Here is a 20194-nt window from a genome sequence, read left to right on the forward strand (position 1 = left end):
AAAAAAAAAGCTTTGAATGATTTTACATAATCCATTTTAACTGTTAAACAATGTGAAAAAAATGTCTCTAAAAATTCAGCAAAAGTGTGTCAAAACAGCTCCGAACCAAATAATAACGAAATTTAAAAATCCCGCGTATTTAAAGTTGAAGCAGCAGATACTTATATTTTACCAAAATGCATAGTCTTAAAAGAGATATAGAGGGAGAAATATGTAAGACAGATGTTATTTGACTACCGGCAGGATTCGACCTTCAAATTCGTAATAGGATGCTTTTACCTGGGTAATTGTACACCTCAGTCCAGGTAGAGTTAAGGCCTGTTTAGACGATCCAATTTCTTGGACAGAAATTGATTGATATTGATGGAAACTTGTTTTACTTTGAGATTTGATCGTGTAAACAAACATCCAAGAACTTGGTCCAACTTCTTGGACGATAGTAGAGCATGTTCTACTTTCCATCCAAGTTTTTTCTCCCTTAACCAATCAGCGTCTTAGGTTTTGTGACGTCATAAATCAGGCAGCAAATTATGTCATCTTCTTGTCTGTTTCATATATTTTAGTCCAAATAAATTGATCTGTTGCGGTTTATTTGTGTTATTATGATTTTATTTGAATTTATTTAGTAATTTTAAACTTATTTAAGTATTATTTTATAATGCTGAATATGAACAATGCGCATGCGCAAGTTTTTATTTCAACGAATCAGCAACATTCAAGAACTTGGATAGTGTCAACGAATCGTCCAATTTCTTGGACAGAGAAATCCGTCCAATTTCTCGGATTCAAGAAATTGGACCGTGTAAACAGGCCTTTAGGAAGCTTAATATAGTAGCCATTGCAATGACATATCATGGCCTACTAATTTCCAATTTCAATGATACAAAGAGTTGCAATTTTTTTTTTAAATTCGACTATTACTTGTTTCGAAGCTATTTTGACAAGAGTTCTCAAAATAGAGCATATACGTTGCTCAATTTTTTACAGTGTAAAAATAAAACAATAATGAATACAAAAAAAGTAATTTTACTGGTATATCTTTAACTTCCATAATCAATCCAGGAACGTGATTTTTTGTTAGTTCCTCCGTAATTCTACGTTCAACTTTTTTCACTATTTCATTGCCGAACTTGTATCCTTCCCTTAGTTTTAGAAATAGAACTGCTCTCTCATTTTTACTTTTACTATATTGAGAAACACAAAGACTGTCGTGCACTTCAGGTAGAATATTTACTATAAGAAACAATAAATTAATTAAAAAATAATTTTTCTGAATTTACATTATTTCAAATAACTTTGGCATCAGTTGTGGATTTATATACGTTCCTTAAATAATGGCACATATGAAAAAAAATTTCCACTCGACTGCGGCATATTTCACCTTAATTCGATTGCCAGCAACATTCTTTACCATTTTATGTGTCAGTCAATAGTTAGATCAACATATGAATAACAGCTTAAAACAATAGTAAGGTCACTTGGTGAGTAATAGTTTATGCATCAGCCACAAGTAAGAACAATAGTGAGAGAATTGTTCATATATCAGTCAATAATTAGACCAAAATACAATCTTTCATAACTCCGATTTAAAATTCGTTATATTAAAAGTCAAGGTCTCATATGCAAGATATTGAAATACGTTATGAAAATTTAAACATCTTATTATAAATAGCCTCCATATTTATTTTCAACATCAATCTGAAAAATTATTCAATGGTTATTTAGAAAATGCTTATTTTTGGGAGCATAAGTTGACCTCATGACAACGATAATTTCTACTTTTGACGGAATCACCATCCTCTAATGCGTTGTAATTTGAAAGAAAATATACTTCTTTAGCCAATAACAATTATTTTCGACTAAAAATCTTTTTTTATTTTTTAATAATTTTTAGATAGGAAAACGTAATTTTTACTAATTTCTACATTGGAACGGAAAAGATTATTGGATAATATGGTTCTTCAGAAAATTTTTATTTCTGGGAGCATAAGTTGACCTCATGGCAGTGATAATTTCTACTTTTGATAGAATCACCTTCCTCTAATGTACAGTAATTTTAAAGAAAATATACTTCTTTAGCTAGTAGCAATTATTTTCGACTAAAAATCTCTTTTTATTTTTTAATAATTTTTAGATAGGAAAACGTAATTTTTACTAATTTCTACATTGGAACTGAAAAGATTATTGGATAATATGGTTCTTTAGAAAATTTTTATTTCTGGGAGCATAAGTTGACCTCATGGCAACGATAATTTCTACGTTTGATAGAATCACCATCCTCTAATGTACTGTAATTTGAAAGAAAATATACTTCTTTAGCCAATAGCAATTATTTTCGTCTAAAAATCTCTTTTTGTTTTTTAATAATATTTAGATAGGAAAACGAATTTTTTACTAATTTCTACATTGGAACTGAAAAGATTATTGGATACTATGGTTCTTTAGAAAATTTTTGTTTCTGGGAACATAAGTTGACCTCATGGCAACGATAATTTCTACTTTTGATAGAATCACCATCCTCTAATGTGCTGTAATTTGAAATACTTCTTTAGCCAATAGCAATTATTTTCGACTAAAAATCTCATTTTATTTTTTGGTAATTTTTAGATAGGAAAACGTAATTTTTACTAATTTCTACATTGGAACTGAAAAGATTATTGGATAATATATACTATTCTAAGTTTACATTATGCAATAATGTTTAACGGAAATTTAGTAAAATAATAAAATAAATATAGGATTTGGAATAAATATAATAAAATAAATATAGGATTTAGGGATACATATTAATAAACTTTTAGCCTCAGTTCAGAATTAAACTTCCTCTGTTCTGGTAATTTATTATATCTCATATTGAATATATAATATGCAAGAAAATCCAGAAAAACTGATCTAGGAAAACGTATGAAAATGACAGAGGTATGCAACCAATCAGAGTAATGCAATGTAATTGGACTACACTTTTCAAGATAAATGTCTGGCAAAGCTCTTAGATTGATTCCTGTTGCTACAGTGGTAAGTTATGAAGATATAGACGAGTTTCAAATTGCTGTCATAGTCAGAGGAAGATATTCAGGATAAAGTATTTCCGAGGTAGCGATGAAATTTGGATTTTCGCATGTTACTATTTCACGAGTATACCGTGAATATGGGGAATCAGGAAAAACATCCAGAAACAATGAGACCGGAACGTTGAATGGGAAAGACGTACAACCCTTCCTCAAATTGCCACGAATTTTAATGCTGTAGCATCAACAAGTGTCAACCATTCAACGGACCGTCATTAAACGGGGAATTCGCAGCCAAAGGCTCGGTCATCCTATCGTTGTTGATCGTATTGATCGTTGTTGGACAACACAAAGCTTTATGTCCCGTTTGGGCACACTGACTGGTACTTTTTGTGTCCAGCAAAGTGTTGCCGAAACTGGCATATTTGGTTCCAGGTAAAAACCTTGTGAATTCATAGTTCCTACAGGTCAACATTGAAGTTCTCAAGTTGAAGGAGACCGTCAAGGAATAGAGCCAGCATGACATACAGCTGATAACTCTAGATACAACTTTAACAGGTAAGCATCCTGTTCGATTACCTACACCCATTCATGCCCATTGTACAATTCAAACAATTCAGCAGCAGGAGATTACGAAATTTTTTACGTTGCAGCAATTTTTGCTACCGAATAGATACGGGTGCACTCTCTCGATTGAAGACATTTTCATTGGCTACCTATACTTTCAAAAGTAATCATTATAAATCATATCCTGCAACACGTTGTTCAGATGAGATATTCATAACCTGAAACTGCCATGGATTTCTAGACTGTTCTGCAGGATTCATGGTGTGATTTGTCTTTAGCATGCATTTCGACATGAGTCGAGTTCGTGCCACGATGTGTTGCTGCATTTCGCAGGGAACAGACACATATTAAGAAAGTGTATAGTATAATTTTTTTGTCTTTATTAGTGTACATAGAATTATATGGCTTCCAGTAATAAAAATATAAGTGATGCATTATAATTTGGTAAGGAATGTCCATCAAATTTCCTCAAGTATATTTTATTTATTTGTTTTGATATTCATTTTTTAAAATGAAACTTATATACGTCATACGTTCACTTTCATAAAAGTCGATTTAATCTGAGATCTATAAATATCTATTGAAAATCTATAATCATAAGTACTTACCTACGTTATATATCTCAGTACTTCCAAATCTCCACCCACCTGGTTTAAGAACTTCATCGCTGAAAGAAATTTTAAAAAGGCTTTCAATTTTTTTTTTTTTAGTGTGAAACTAATTTTTAATGTAACAAGTGCTGTGAAAAGTGTCAAGGTCTTTGAGATAGGTAAAAACAATTTCAGTTTTTGAACAAAACGAAAACTGATTCAAATGTTGTTAGGGAAATAAAGATACTGCTTTTTCTTTTCAAATTAGATAGTTTTTGCTTCTTTGTTTTAGGGAAAATCAATGTTCTTTTCTCCTTTGTATTCTAAACTGTGTCAAATAAAGTTCGTAAAACATTTTTTCAATGAGGAAATCTTATCAATTTTCAAGTAAGTCACATTTTTTACAATACTGCAGCATGACGTTACATCTTTAAGTTCTAAAAAATATGTTTGTTTTTTCTTTAATTTTTTTTTTTAGTATTTTTAGTTTTAGGATTCTACTTTTCAACCAATTAGCTTTTTATTCATTATATAATATGTGCCCGAATCGTGATCATGCAATCTGTAGCCCAAATTAAAATAATAGAGTATAACTTGAATTTTTGGTGTTTATTCTAATACCTTAATCTCCAAGAACGAAGCAAAAACCCAAAATATAATGAACATTCTTTTTTCTTGAATTGCTTGATTGAAAAAAATTTATTATCGTGCCCTTACTAAACAAATTGATTCCATTCTCTATAAATTCAATATGCATATATGATTCTCGCATAAAAGTAAAATTTTTTAAATTAATGAATAAATTAAAAACATTAAAAATTTTCATATCTTATTTTTATTGTTTTATGATATTTTCAATGTTTTTTTTTATTAATTTCAAGATGGTTTCATGCATTATTTTAATTTCATTCAAAATCAAGTTTGATTTTTCTGTTTAAGTTAAGCGTACTTTACAAAAGGCCTCTTTTGTATTTAACATTTTATATCAAAGATGTGAAGAATAGCGGAGATTTAATTAAGAAAAAGTTCTCAAGAATCAGAAACATATGGTTTAATCCATTATTTTCCCCTTCTTAGATATTTTCTCATTCGCCTATTTTTTAACGGATAGAATTTGTATTAATTCAAAACATATTTAAATAGGAATTAGTTGCATAAAAATGTTACACTACGGATAAAACTATTATTATTTATAATAAAAAAAGCAAAATACTTGCCTTCTACAGTGAATAATTATGCCTTTAGTAATGGGGTTAATAACTGCTAAATCTCCCATGGCAAATTTATCTGGAAAAAAATATCTATTATCTGGAAAATGTTAAATCTAATGTATTTTTAAATTTCATGTTCATATGCAGTTTCATATCTTGAAGCACTATTTTTTATCAATTATTTTTTTCATGCGCAAAACAATTTTAGTTATTTGCTGCTGCGCCTGGGTAGCTTAGAGAAAGGTGGCTAGTGGTCAGTAAGTGCTAGTGTGGCCAAAGAGCGACGCCTGACAATTGTTTGATGATTCAGACTTGACATGTTGGCATACATATCAGGAGTTGAAAAATTGCGAATTAATCTCCTTACTGTCGGGATAATACTAGGAAGTATTTTATTTTATTTTATAACCGTCGTTGAACAGCCGAGCCAATTTTAAGTTTACGACTTCCAGTGTTCAAAGCCGTAGTCTTCCAATTTTGAACCCAATCCAGAAGACAAGGGAGCTCCTGGATCAAGTATTGGGAGAAATTTGCCTTCGTGGAGGTCGTTTCGATGGAACAATGGAACAAACCGCATATACGTTACATGGAGAGGAAGACCACAAGAACCTCCCATGGTTAGATTGACGGTAAGGGGACTCTTTCCCATCATCCATCTACCACTGAGGATATTTTACGTCAGCACTGTAGTAACTGCGACCCGGGTGTGGAATTCGAATCCCAGCCATGCTGAGATTCGAACTCGTTGGGAAGAGAGCGTTCTATCTCCTGAGCCACCACGGCTCCCTAGGAAGTATTCGTCGTTTTCCTTCAAGTGGAATGCAAACCGAGGCTAACTTTTGCTCTAGGAAGGTGAATTTCTTCGGTTGTTTGGCTATAAATTACGAAAATTTGAACAGCGGTTCTATTGCAAAATTACTGAGCTACGGAGTTGAACCCAAGTGCCACACTTGACTTTTCATACAGGTAATCATTTTATTAATATCATAAGCAAAATGGCATAATGAATTTTTATTTTACTGCCAATTGTCATTTGGTTAAATAATATTTTTTTAATCCACATATAATTTCAGTTTAGGGGAACTTTTCCTATTTTTAGTAAGACAGCAAGCACATCTGATGAGCAATTTCGAAAAAAACCGTTCGCTTTGTTTCAAAAAATTGCTGCACTTAGGGAAAATGATGGTAATCTCCGTTTATGCATAGTTGAAAAGCACAGAATATGTTTGACTAATGTGAATATGTGTTAAGAATGAGTGTGATTTTGAGAATACAATTTTTATATATTAATACTTTAAGTAATTGCTAAAAAAATCAATTAAATTTCAAAGCAGAGTTCGTGAACCGTTTCCATAAATATACATGGTTTTCTCTAAGTCCTGGCCTTAATTTATCTTTTCAGAGGGTTTTTTTGTTTAATGAAGTAAAAAGTATACATGCAGTGTGAAAAGTTTTGGTGTGTAGTGTTCACCATTTTGATATTGAGGTAAATTGAATACATTTTTAAGCGAATAAGAACTGTAAATATCGTGCAAAACATTATATGAGATTGGCAACATAATAATTGTCTGAAAGAATTAGCTTGAATATGTTACTAAAATGCTTGTATTTTTTAAAAGAAATGTTTTTGCAATGAAGCTATATTGGTTGTTTTACGCAGGAAATATGTGTTATCATTAAAAAGTAATTCGACAAATGAAAATTTCTTTAAGTTTACACTGCTCTCTGCTCTTTTTGATTTTCGAACTATACCTTCAATTCATATCAATATTATTTTGCCACTCCTGTATGTCACGAGATCAGAAACCATCCTCACTGATTGCAGGCTCAGCGAGAACTGGTCTCGTGATCGCCAGCCATACAAGGTACATTTTTAAATAATTTTTTATTATAAACAACACAGTTTTTCTAAAAAGAGGGGTGATAATGGAGTATCCTGGGTGAAATACATGCTTAATCTAGTAATTTGTGCAAACGATGAAAAATTGGCAAATCTTGTCAAGATTGTAAACAAACACTGGCCGATGAATTAGAAACTTGGATGATTTTCTTTTGCTTTGTTCGCATTGTAAAAGGATCTGGTGGGAGTATCATGGGCCGAAACGTGTTGTGCTGGTAGGAAAATGGTGCCTTGGTGATCCTAAAAGATTAAACAAAAAGCCCTACAGCATCTAGACGCATTGTTATATCAAATTCATCCTATGAACATTACAATTTTGCTCCATGGTTACTTCTTGAACCATATTACAACAGTGCATCTAGCCAGAAGCGAATGAAAATGACTCACTGAACGTCAATGTAATCTCCAATGCCTTCCTTAGCAACCACAAAATCCGCATCTTAACCTAATAAAAATGTTTGGGACAATGTTGAAATGACACATACGACATCAAACTTTTCTTCCTTTTAATTTACAAGATCATGAAATCTGTGCATCTATTTGCATGTTATTTTCTGAGCATAAATTCACTCCAAAAATTTACAGAATCGATGCCCTTATGAAGAATGGTTGTTATTCGCACAAAAGACGATCGAAGAAAATATAAATCTAATGTTTCTAATTCATTAGCCAGTGTGTGTATGTCTAGTATATTATAGTATTGAGTTCAGAACAAAATCGCACGTACCTGGATATTTAGAAAAATATGTTTCCTTATATTTAGTACCATCAACATCTCCAAACAAGCCGAGGGGAAAAGATGGCATTGGTTTTGCTAGAACTATATCTCCAAAAACTCCTTCAACAGCTCTGCCTAAATGAATAGCATTAGAAACTAATGCATTTTCATTTTTATCTAATACTTTTTGAAACTATACTCTAAATTTACAAACAGAGAAATAAAATGGCTAGCTTTTGTTTCATCAATAATGCTCTGTCTGGCAAACTTGCAACATTTATATTTTAAGAGTCTTGACTATATTTATATTTTAAGAGTTAGACCCACAAAAACTAAATAATTGTAAATTATATACAGAAATATAATTTATGAGTGAACTTGTCATTTCTAATTGAATAGCATTCAATAATTTAATATTAAAGGCAACTGTATTTATGAATATGAAACATTATAGACATTATTTATTAAAAGCATGAAAATGAGAAATATATATGTCGAGTGGGAATGATATCTTTAACACCTTCAAAATAAGTACTGATTTTTTTATGCAACTATATTTCATAAGTTATATTAAAAAACTTATATATACAATATATTTATACAATATATATATATGTATATTTGTTATCGAAATACAGTTTTGAGCACACGTAAAAAATATAGTAATCCAAATAACTTTTGATTCTCTAAAAAAAACCATCAGGATAACGTAATTTAATTTTTTTTCCTGCATTGATTTCACATTTTCAACATTTCATTTTGAATCCTTGAATTAATTCGATGTTTATCTTGGTTCCATGCAAGATTAATGGAATCATGAATTTAATTGTCATTTATAGAATCATAAAGGAAATCTTTATTTATTTAATAATAAATGAAAAAATTAATTAAAATGTGTTGATAAAATATTTTTGTAACATTTTTGACGCTTAAAATTTTTTGTAAGCTTCTCTCAGAATTCAAATTATTCTTGCACTAAAGTAAACTAAGTTACAAAGGTATTAAAATTTGCAACTTATATTCAAATGTAACTTTAATCCATTTTTTTAAACCAATTTTTTCCTTAATTTTTTTAAATTTTTTAAATTTTTAAATGCAATATTTTTATTTGTAAACGTGTATTTATTTTTCCTATAATTTACTTTTGCTATTATAATAATTTTTATAATAATATTTTAGCATAATTTTTGTTAATTCAATCTTTATTGCTTCTGTCAGGAATAGAAATTTTAACATGTTACCCATAAAATATTGATTTCATCCTGAATATTCATGTGTGTTTTTGGTTACATTAACAATTCAAGTTGTCAACATTTGCTTCAAATATCCATACCTGAGTCGTCTAAGCATTGAATATCAGTGCCTAAAGTTGGGCAAGTCATTTCACCTTTGTAGACGGGCAGAGTTCGATGATAAGACATGCAGCTACCCAATATTTCTGTTGAACCTGCAAAACACACTTTAGTAAGATAGCAGCAGTTCCCAATTATTGTCGGTTGCCGTGCCTTAAGTGATCGGCCTTCTTTCATCGGAACTCCGAGACTTAATCAATAAAATTTATTAGCAAATACGAATATATTAATTAACGAAAGACTATTAATTTAACTTAGACTATCAGTTAAAAACGAAAGACTATTTGAAAACATGTAATCATCATCTAAATTGCAATAATTATTTTGAAAAATATTAGTGAATGAAAAAGACTGAAATTGTTTCACGTTTTAAATTAATTGACAGTCTCAATTTGTTTTCAATTGAGACTTCAATTGTCTTCAATTGACTGTCAATTGTCTTTTAACAGTCTTAAAATCAGACTTTATGTCAGACTTCAGAGGTTTGAGGCAGACTCTTGTCTTTTTAATTTGATTTTAGTATATGCATAAGCTGAAATATTGTTTTCATTAAAAGAAAGAAGAAAATGAACCTTCAATATAGTTATCAGAGAAACATGTTTCTTCGTTGTGGAATTTGGTTACTTTTATTCGATGCCTAACAATAATGTTTAATTTTTTATAAATGCATATCCTTTTCATAATTCGTTCATTATATTGTTATAAGAAAAAAAAACATAGTTTTAAAATTTCTTTCGTTAAAAGCATTTCAATTAAATAATTTCATAAAATAAGCGGAAATAATTAATAAATAATGGATTTTGGATTTAATTACAAGTTTCAAAAATCATCACTGGTTTCAATTTTTTTTTTTCTAATGTCTCGGAATCCCTGAAATTGAAATCTGGATACCCCTGAAAGGAAAATAAAAAATCCGCTGTGTAAGTTCCTTACATTCGAAGCAAAGCGATAATTTTAAACTATATATATCGTTTTGCCGTGAAGAATTATCTCAGTTTTAGAACGCAGGCTAAAGAGAATAGAAGGGCTGGTTCACTCCTTTGAAGAAACTCTCGCCGAGGCAATCCTCCGATTTTCTCTAGTGACGTCACTTTGGCGCAAAGCTCGCACTTTTACTTCAAGAACAGAGCGGTCGGCCTTGCTAGCTCTAACTAATATTGGAGCATTTCTTTTTGTGACATATTCTAAGACATTTGTAATTTTCTATAATGACTTTCCTCAGTTTTTGCCGTGAATTTACGAAATTTTAAAACTATTAACAAAATGCCAGTTTGCGCGATTACAACTTGCAAAAATTCTGATAGAAAAACAAAAGGAAAAAATATAATTTTCCGCGTGTTCCCTAAAGTAAATGAACAACTGTGTAAAGAATGGATTCTGAAATGACACAGTTAATATAAAACAGCAATACGTTTCTTCTATCGTTAAGAACTTTTATAAAAATTCGTTACCTAAATAGAAACCGCCTCGTTACTTCAAAAAGAAAGGCATGTGAAAAAAATTTAAAAATGGATAAAGTCAAAGAAAATTAAAACGTAAGTAAAAAGTATAAATAAAATATATTGTGTACAGTTGAAATTCTCCTAATTTCATAACTTATTTTTTTAATGTAGTTATTCTAAATATTTATGATTCTTTTAAAAATTATATTCTCTTGAATTTAAATATCTATAAATTACATCATCTTAAATTTAAATATCTATAAACAATTGTAAAATTTCTAATGTCATTATGAACCTAAATTATTATTTTGTTTCAGTAATTAGCGTTTAAGGTTGATGTTTCCTAATGATTAAGTATGAACAAATTGCTATTAACGGCATATTTTAAAATCGGAGATTCTAAATTTAACTCAACTTATTGTTATAAAAGAATATGTAGATAAAAAAGTGTCGATATATGCTTTCATATTTCTTAATAATTAAAGTTAAAACTAAACTTCTTAAAATAAAGCATTTATAGTGTCATTTTCGCCAGCTAGTAAAATATTTTTATAAGTTCAAAATGGTATTTTTTTAATATAATGGCCAAGAAAGTTTTTTTTAAACTATGTTTATGAATGGAAATAATGTGTTAATTAAGTAAAATTTGAAAGCTAATAACCAGAAAAAGTCTAACTTATTTTTACAAAGAGAAAGATGCAAAGTTATCATAATATCTTTGAGTGCGATCTTCCGAGATCTGTGGACACAGTGACGTCATGAGGAGGGATATCGTAGCTTCATCTCTAAGAGCGGAGTGAACTAGCCCTTCTATTCTCTTTAGCCCTGTTTAGAACGGACAAATAACTTAAATATTTTTAAAGTTACTAAACTTTTCTTAAAAATCACCAATTTGGCCACATTTTCCACCCTAGATGAAAACTATAAAAATTATTGCCTTATTCTCAGTTTTTGCAATTAAAGCTGCATTTCGCTGATTTTGCAATTTATAAGCTGCATTGGAGTAATTTTTTTTTAAAAAAAATATTAAAAAATAAGTTTACTAACGCAAACACCTTTTATTTTCACGAAACAGTGGCTTTTCTCCATGTTGACGTTTTGCGCTATTTGCAAAATAAGTATAGACAGTGCTGTCTTTAGATTGGCTTAACTTGATTGTACAGTAGTTATGTAAATGACATTTCATTCGTAAAAAGCATCATTTCAGATGACGACGATGCCTTCGAAAAACAACCTTAAACATGACACTACAAGCAATACATTTCGTTTCGTTTTTCTTTAATTAACTTTCCAGCATTTTTAAAACACGCTGTACACGTCAATAACCAGAAATGAAAACAACACTAAAAAAAAATTATTTCCCTAATAATTTTGTAAATTAAGTATCTTTATTTAGCATTCAGATCAGTTTTAAAATTGAGATATGATATAAATTAATGAAAACAGTCCTGAAATCAATTTGAATTAAAACATTTCTGTTTTTCATATAAAAGTTAGTTCTTTTCATGAAGAATTGTAGAATAATTATCATGTAAACTGTTTTTTAATTGTGTGTAATCTAACCGAGAATAGATGATTAATTTAAAATACTTTTCATTTTTAAAAACCTTTTTATTTCTTCATATAAATTAAAAATAGTTGTTCTTTTTCAATTTATTCTCTGGGTACAGGGGACCTTAAAAACCAACTTTCAGAGTTTTTATTCTACAATTATGAAACTCACAGTATTTACTTATAATATCTTTAAGAAGCTGTATACAAAATTTCATGTAATGTGATTAATAATTTTTAAAGTTATTGAACTTTTAAAATTTTAAAATAGCATAAAATCCGATAAAGTCAAAACACTCCACGCGGCTTGAAATTCACCTCAGAATCATACTTTTTTTTAATATGACTCGCTTTTGATTTCCAAATAAAAGTTACCATCATTCAGTGGCTAATTATATTGCTCTAGCTCAAAAAAACACATTTGTTATGTATTTCATGAAAATTTCAAGAAAAATTTTAAAAATCTTAAACTTTTTTTACTATAAACGAATTTTATCAAAGTTCTAGGTAACAAAACATGGTAAGTTTTAATTACATACATACATAGTACACATAAAACAAGTTTCAACCAAAAAAAAAAAAATTGAGACTCATGGAGCATTTCGAAAACACAAAAATCCGTCAAAATTTCATTTTGAGAAAATAGCATTTTTTTTAAATGTATTTAAAATAACACTATTAGCTGTGCATAATATTTAAAAAATGACTAATTAAGCATATATCTGTACTTTTATCTCCATTATTAGGTTGAAATGGATGAAAATTCAACTTAATATGTGCATATGAAGAGAAATACACAGACGTACTCTACAAGCATATTTACTTATTCGAAATTTAATGCAAATAAATTCACTAAAATAATAACATAAAATAAGTTAGTAAGCATGAAGTTAATTTATTTTAAAAAAATATGAATGATATATCAAACGAAAAATGAAACATTGATTCAAATGTAAATGTAAAAACTAATTGTGTGCGAGTCAAATATAGAAAATTTTCTTAAAATTCCCCCGCACAATAGGAGGGTCCTTCTAATCTTACATAATTTTGATCATCACTAATTTTTTTGTATTTTGAATAATATAAAGCTCTTTTAGCTTTTAGCTTAAAACGAAACTAAAAAAATCGGCTGCTTCAAGCTACTGACTTCTGTTTTCTGAATGTAAGCAAAGGGGCGTGGCTTAATTAAAATCCTCGTAACTCAGTAAAAAATGGTTCGATTTCCAAAAGTTTTTTTTTGTTTGAAAGATTATAACGTCTATTTTTTGAAATAATAAAAATCTCAAAATCGAAATTTTGGTCACTTTTTTTTCAAATTTGAAGGTCCCCTGTACCCTTAACTTACTGTAGGCAAAAAATCTAACAGTATTCTTATTATCTTGCGGCTGCTGAACTGAAAATCATTAAAAAAAACAATGTATGCAAAAAATTTATAAATTTTAGTATATGTATTTTGTACCCCTTTTATTTTATAAATATTTTTTCAAATTAAATTATGTTAATGCGCTTTTGAAAAAAAAAATGCAAATCTGTTTTTTTAGTGGGAGTTCATGCTAATTACAATAAAAAAAACACATTTTAAAAAAGTTGTTTTGTAGCCCCAGACTTTATATAAATTAAATTCTGGTGCTCTTAATTTTTTTATTGACAAAATTACATTTATTTACTTTCAGGGTACTTACCATAAACTGAACCAAATAATATACCAGGTTTAATTTTTTTGCAAACAAAATCGTAGTTTCGTGGTTTGACAATGCTTGATCCAGAAAATATAGCAAAGAGTGAAGTAAGCTTATGTTTATCAGCTGAAAATAGAGAAAGAACCTTTTTATTTCTATTTAAGAGAAAAACTAATTTTTAATTCCAAGTAATGTAGATATTTTTTTTTCAAATAATGAAAAAATTTCAATCAATGAAATCAGAAATTTAAATCAACGTGCGAATTTATAAAACTCTCAAACACCATGCTTGTTAAATAAGAATTCATCTTTAGAAGTTTTAGGATGTATTAAAGAATAATTTCGTACAAATTTGTGGCATCCTTAATATAGAGCTAATCTGATCGATTTTATCGTACTTCTTGAATTTGATTACATGATTCAATGAAACTACATTGTAAAAAAATCCTGGATAAAATTCAGTAAAAAAATAACGACACCCTGAGTATCGGTACTTTTTACGGTAAAATTCCTTTTTACCATAAAATGTTTCGGAACAAAAATACTTACTAATATTTAATGAATCACTTCAATACTACTATAAAAATTTGCGATATAAAATTTTGCTGTAAATTTTACAGTAAGTAAATTATTATTTTTTTTTTTTTTTTTTTTTTTCTTCTTTTGCTGAGCATTGTGTAACTTGACTAGTGACATGCTGCAGAAAAATTGCATTATGTTTGAACCAATTAAACGGTGAACCAATTTTTCTGGTGAGTGTTGGAATAATAAAAAAGCGGTTTCCGTCTTTTTAGTTATGTATTTGTGTGAGAAAATTGGTCGCATGCACTGTTAGAAATTTCTTAGAAAAAAATTGTTAAATAACAATTTATTTAATTGTTATTTTACCATATTCAAACAAAACAGTCAAATAACCATATGGGGCAATCCATACAAAATTTACACCTATGATACAAAAATGATATAATTTTTTTTCATTGTTCTTTATTGAAAATAAATCGACACGTATTTTTGCGTTTTTGTTTAAATTCCATATTTTTGACTATACGAATTTTTGAAAATTTCGCTTTTTTGAGCACACGACTTTGCAAGTTATTTTTTAACGTATTGCCATCCAACAACAAAAATATTTAAATACACTTTCTTGAAGTGATTTCTTTCAAACTTTAAGAAAATCAACATTAAAATATAAAATTTTTTGTTTTTGACATAAAAAAATTCATTTTTTGAAAAAAGCAACTTTTTTTTGCAATTTGGACATCTTTGATTTTTTTTATATTTCGACAGTGTGAAGTATAATCAATGATGATATTAATTCCAAATTTTTGGAATGGTAAGACACTTTGTTCGAAAGATATAAACAAAACAGTGACGGCGCACTCTACTTTAGTAGGTAGCGGATGAGTTCGAGAACAGTCGAGCCATATTCTACATACATACGCGGAGTGCGCACCGTCACTGTTTTGTTTATATCTTTCGAACAAAGTGTCTTACCATTCCAAAAATTTGGAATTAATATCATCATTGATTATACTTCACACTGTCGAAATATAAAAAAAATCAAAGATGTCCAAATTGCAAAAAAAAGTTGCTTTTTTCAAAAAATGAATTTTTTTATGTCAAAAACAAAAAATTTTATATTTTGATGTTGATTTTCTTAATGTTTGAGAAAAATCACTTCAAGAAAGTGTATTTAAATATTTTTGTTGTTGGATGGCAATACGTTAAAAAATAACTTGCAAAGTCGTGTGCTCAAAAAAGCGAAATTTTCAAAAATTCGTATAGTCAAAAATATGGAATTTAAACAAAAACGCAAAAATACGCGTCGATTTATTTTCAATAAAGAACAATAAAAAAAATTATATCATTTTTGTATCATAGGTGTAAATTTTGTATGGATTGCCCCATATATAAGATAGTAATCAACCTGTTAACAGTGAGAATAACCGTTTATTAACAGCTTTCAACTAATATGGTTAAACAACCACAATTTTTTCGCACCAACTAAGCCCACTTAAAGAAGCCACTCAGTTCTTTACACCTGAGTAAGTATTATAGCCGAGAAGGCTAATCTGTCAGTCTCACTATCTACAGAACAGGGATTCGAGTCCCAGCTTTGACACCACAATATTTCCTCCATTCCCTTAACACGTGAAGAGTTTCCGGCGTTCTGCACTTACCAATGTCCATAAACTAACAAAAAGGCTAGCAAACATGTTCAGTTTAATTTACGGCTTTGAAACCATGGTTACATGACATAGACAGCAAGGCAGCCACTACTCTCATCAGACTAAGAACAAAACATCATAAAAACATGAAAATCTCTGCAGATGGGACTAGAAAATATCAAAACTGTGGCAACTGTCTTAATGTGAAACTCACACCATATCATGTTTTTAACTACCCTGCAGTCGTTTCAGGCCTTCACCTCTTAAACTACCTTGCAGACTATTCAAGCACACCATGAGATATGATTCAATAGAGGATGCGACACTAACCAACCAACCATGGTTAAAAAGCGGTATAGTTTTAATGTGAAACACACACCATATCGGGTTTTTAACTGCCCTGCAGTCGCTTCAGGCCTCCACCTCTTAAACTACCTTGCAGACTATTCAAGCACACCATGAGATATGATTCAATAGAGGATGCGACACTAACCAACCAACAATGGTTAAAAAACCGTATAGTTTTAATGTGAAACACACACCATATCGTGTTTTTAACTGCCCTGCAGTCGCTTCAGGCCTCCACCCCTTAAACTACCTTGCAGACTATTCAAGCACACCACGAGATATAATTCAATAGAGGATGCGACACTAACCAACCAACAATAGTTAAAAAGCCGTATAGTTTTAATGTGATCACACACCATATCGTGTTTTTAACTGCCCTGCAGTCGCTTCAGGCCTCCACCTCTTAAACTACCTTGCAGACTATTCAAGCACACCACGAGATATGATTCAATAGAGGATGCGACACTAACCAACCAACAATGGTTAAAAAGCCGTATAGTTTTAATGTGAAACACACACCATATCGTGTTTTTAACTGCCCTGCAGTCGCTTCAGGCCTCCACCTCTTAAACTACCTTGCAGACTATTCAAGCACACCATGAGATATGATTCAATAGAGGATATGACACTAACCAACCAACCATGGTTGAAAAACCGTATAGTTTTGTATTCATGGTTTAATGACCATACTAGTTGTAAACGGTTTCAAACCCGTAACGGTAAAGAATGTTATTTGCTGTAAACTTAACGGTTAATAGGATGGGCAGACTTCTGCCGGTTATTTAATCATAGTTTTCGAATTAAAATTCTAACAGTGTGACATGCGTTTCTTTTAAATTCCATTTAACTATATAGAAAATGCATCTCGAGAAATTCTGATTTGGAGATTTTTTTTTTTTTTTTTTTTGCGGCACAAGATGTCCAAAATGACATCGTTTCTTTATACATTGATCATACTTTCCGAGTGTGTCAAAACACTGACGGTCAATTTGAAAAATGAATTAAAGAGCAACGGAAAGCGATAGAAATGTTCAGTTTGCTGCATTTTAATGAGGAAACAAGGTTATTTATCCTTATTAAATTTCAAAGTTTGTAACAAAATTTGTCAAAACATGACGTTGCTGATAAAAAAACAATAAAACAGATCATACCAATTGAAATATTAGCACGATGGTTTGTTAATTTTGTTCACAAATTGCACCGTGCTAATGTTGGTGTACAAATAGTTGTTATTTTGAAGGGAAAAAAAGTTTTATAGTTATTTCCTGCCAAAAGTACCATCTACTAGGCCGGCATAGTCTGTTCAGTAGGGAGCTGGGCCCATGTCCGAGAGTTCTTGGGTTCGAAACCAACCAGCCGAAGAATCCCCGTCTAGTGAAAGGTGACCGATGCACGTTAAATCTGTCAAGTAGCAAAGTCCCCCATGTTCCCATAACAAGTCAGACCTCTGGGGGTACTGGATTGGAGATTGATCGTTCTCTGATTCAGGTCAAAATTACGATCTGTGGATGAATGTATGTATGAATGGGTTCACCCTATAAACGGGTGCGACGAATGGGGGTGACAGAAGTCAAATTCTAGGCCATAGATGGCGCCACTGTAAAACAAGAACAATCGCACACCTCTTCCTAAACACAGCCTCTTCCTATACGCAACAACAACAAGTACCATCTGCTGATAAACTTAGAAATTATTTTTGAATCTGTGTTGCAAAATACTTCGTTTGCATAAAAGAATGCACCAAATTATACAAATTCTTCCATTTTTCTTTAATTGATCAGTCAATTATTTAGAAATTTTTGGATTACACTATGGATTCGAAATTTTGAAACGCGTTGAACCGTAATATCATTCAAATTTACTGCAACCTTAATAAGATGCTAAGATGAACTATATCATCATGAAAAATTATTCTTTTTGAACTTGAATATACGATTCTAAAGTTTAACTTAAATAAAAACGTGGCAGAATTTATTCAATTTTTCTGAAAGTCTAAATTGAGAGGGTCGTATTGAGTTAAAGTAGGACGTTATTATTGCATTTTGTTATTCAATTCTCCTGACTTATCATATGGAGGATTCAAACTTGAAATTTTGAATAGCAATTTCATAATAATCTATCTATAGATTGAAAATTTTTGAATAAATTTATGAGAAATTCATAATTTTGAAAAAAAGAGCTATTTGCTGCTTGCCCATTCTTCTCTCATAAATCTGAATAAATTCTTAGCTGGTCCCAGTTGCGCAGAAGATTTTAAGGCCTTATTTGATTAACGGACCATCTCCGTTTACTAACGCGCACATTCATATTTATGAAAGTCCTTTCTGTCTCGTTTTTTAAAACTGGTACACCTCCTATTTATTTCTGCTGCCAAACAGAGGGCCCCACCTATTAGGCAATGTAGGAAACATATTGCACTAATTGAACTTTAAAATCTCAAAATGAGCAAAAATGAAGTTTGCTCACTATTCAAATGAGGTATTCATATAAATTCATTAATTTTTATATCCTCTAATAGTTACATCATTTGTTTGGTCATCTGTAGTATTCATACTAATATTGATTACAAATATTTAAGTAAATGAATAAAAATAAAGTGATATTACACATAGAACATGCAATATTATTGATTGCTAGGGGAGAGTGGGGTCAATTGTAACATTTTTTACTTAACTATTTTTAACTAGCAAAAAATCCAATATATTATCAGTATTAAATGACCGACGAGTAAAGTAGACTATCCTCTACTAGAAAAAAAAATAAATACCTTACTTTAAATGTTATTATATTAGTTATTAACTATTTTTGACAGTCGTGCACTTGTTATAATTGTCCCCACTTACGGGGCAATTGTAACAGTTCATAAATTCAACAAAAACATAGTTAATTATACATATTATCATAGTTGTGATAAATTTTTTTATTGATCAAAATAGTAGTGATATTTTAGGAGTAAAAATAATAATGAGCAGAGACCTAAATGGTTAAACTTTTAACTTGAAGGGGTTAAAAATTTCAATTTATGCTGTGAAAGGTGACAAATAAAATAATGCACATGCAACATAATATAAATGATATAGGAAACTATTGGTAGTTCTTAAAGTGTTAGGTAATGGCTTGTAAACATAAGATAATTTATTTTCAGCTGTTACAATCGTCCCTTTACTTATTGTTATAATCGTCTCCAAGGCGCCATTTCAGCTTCATTTGTTAAAAACAATGCTAGTTAATTAACAAAACTAATCTTTTTTTATTGAAATGTTAATTAAGGTGTCCACTTACATATTCGGTTAATAATTTTTATTTGTATAAACAAAATTACTTTGTTACTATATAGTATTCTAATACCAAAAAAAGAACTTACGTAGTGTGAAAATATCTTTTGTGATGTAACTCTTTCAAAAGTGCATAAAAATGGTTGCCAGCAGGGGTGTACATGCAGATTTATTAAATACACCTTGTGCGCCACCTAGGAACCAAATCTTGAACCCGACACTCGAAATTTTTGCTCTGTTACAATCGTACCCTGTTACAATTGACCCCAGTCTCCCCTACCGTCTACCGGGGATACTTTGGTCCATCACAAAATAAAAATTATTACTTTTTGTACTGAACAAAAAGACATTTGGGTATTTTTTCCATTTATCATAATTTATGAGG

At 30.2% G+C, this 20194-nt stretch overlaps 1 protein-coding gene across 1 annotated transcript in view; it reads right to left on the bottom strand.

Moving 5' to 3' along the window:
• The window catches only part of LOC107442550 (acetoacetyl-CoA synthetase), a 42380-nt gene that overhangs the window by 916 nt on the left and 21270 nt on the right, over positions 1-20194 (bottom strand). The window contains exons 12-17 of the mRNA XM_087152250.1: positions 14022-14144; positions 9328-9441; positions 8004-8129; positions 5383-5452; positions 4184-4242; positions 1031-1233 (exon numbers count right to left, since the gene is read on the bottom strand). Coding sequence (XP_087008376.1) covers positions 1031-1233; positions 4184-4242; positions 5383-5452; positions 8004-8129; positions 9328-9441; positions 14022-14144 — 695 coding nt within the window. The remainder of the gene's footprint in view (positions 1-1030; positions 1234-4183; positions 4243-5382; positions 5453-8003; positions 8130-9327; positions 9442-14021; positions 14145-20194) is intronic.

The sequence above is a fragment of the Parasteatoda tepidariorum genome, chromosome 9 (assembly GCF_982258835.1).
Source record: "Parasteatoda tepidariorum strain Cologne lab strain chromosome 9, Ptep-v5.0, whole genome shotgun sequence".
NCBI classification, from domain to species: Eukaryota; Metazoa; Arthropoda; class Arachnida; order Araneae; family Theridiidae; genus Parasteatoda; species Parasteatoda tepidariorum.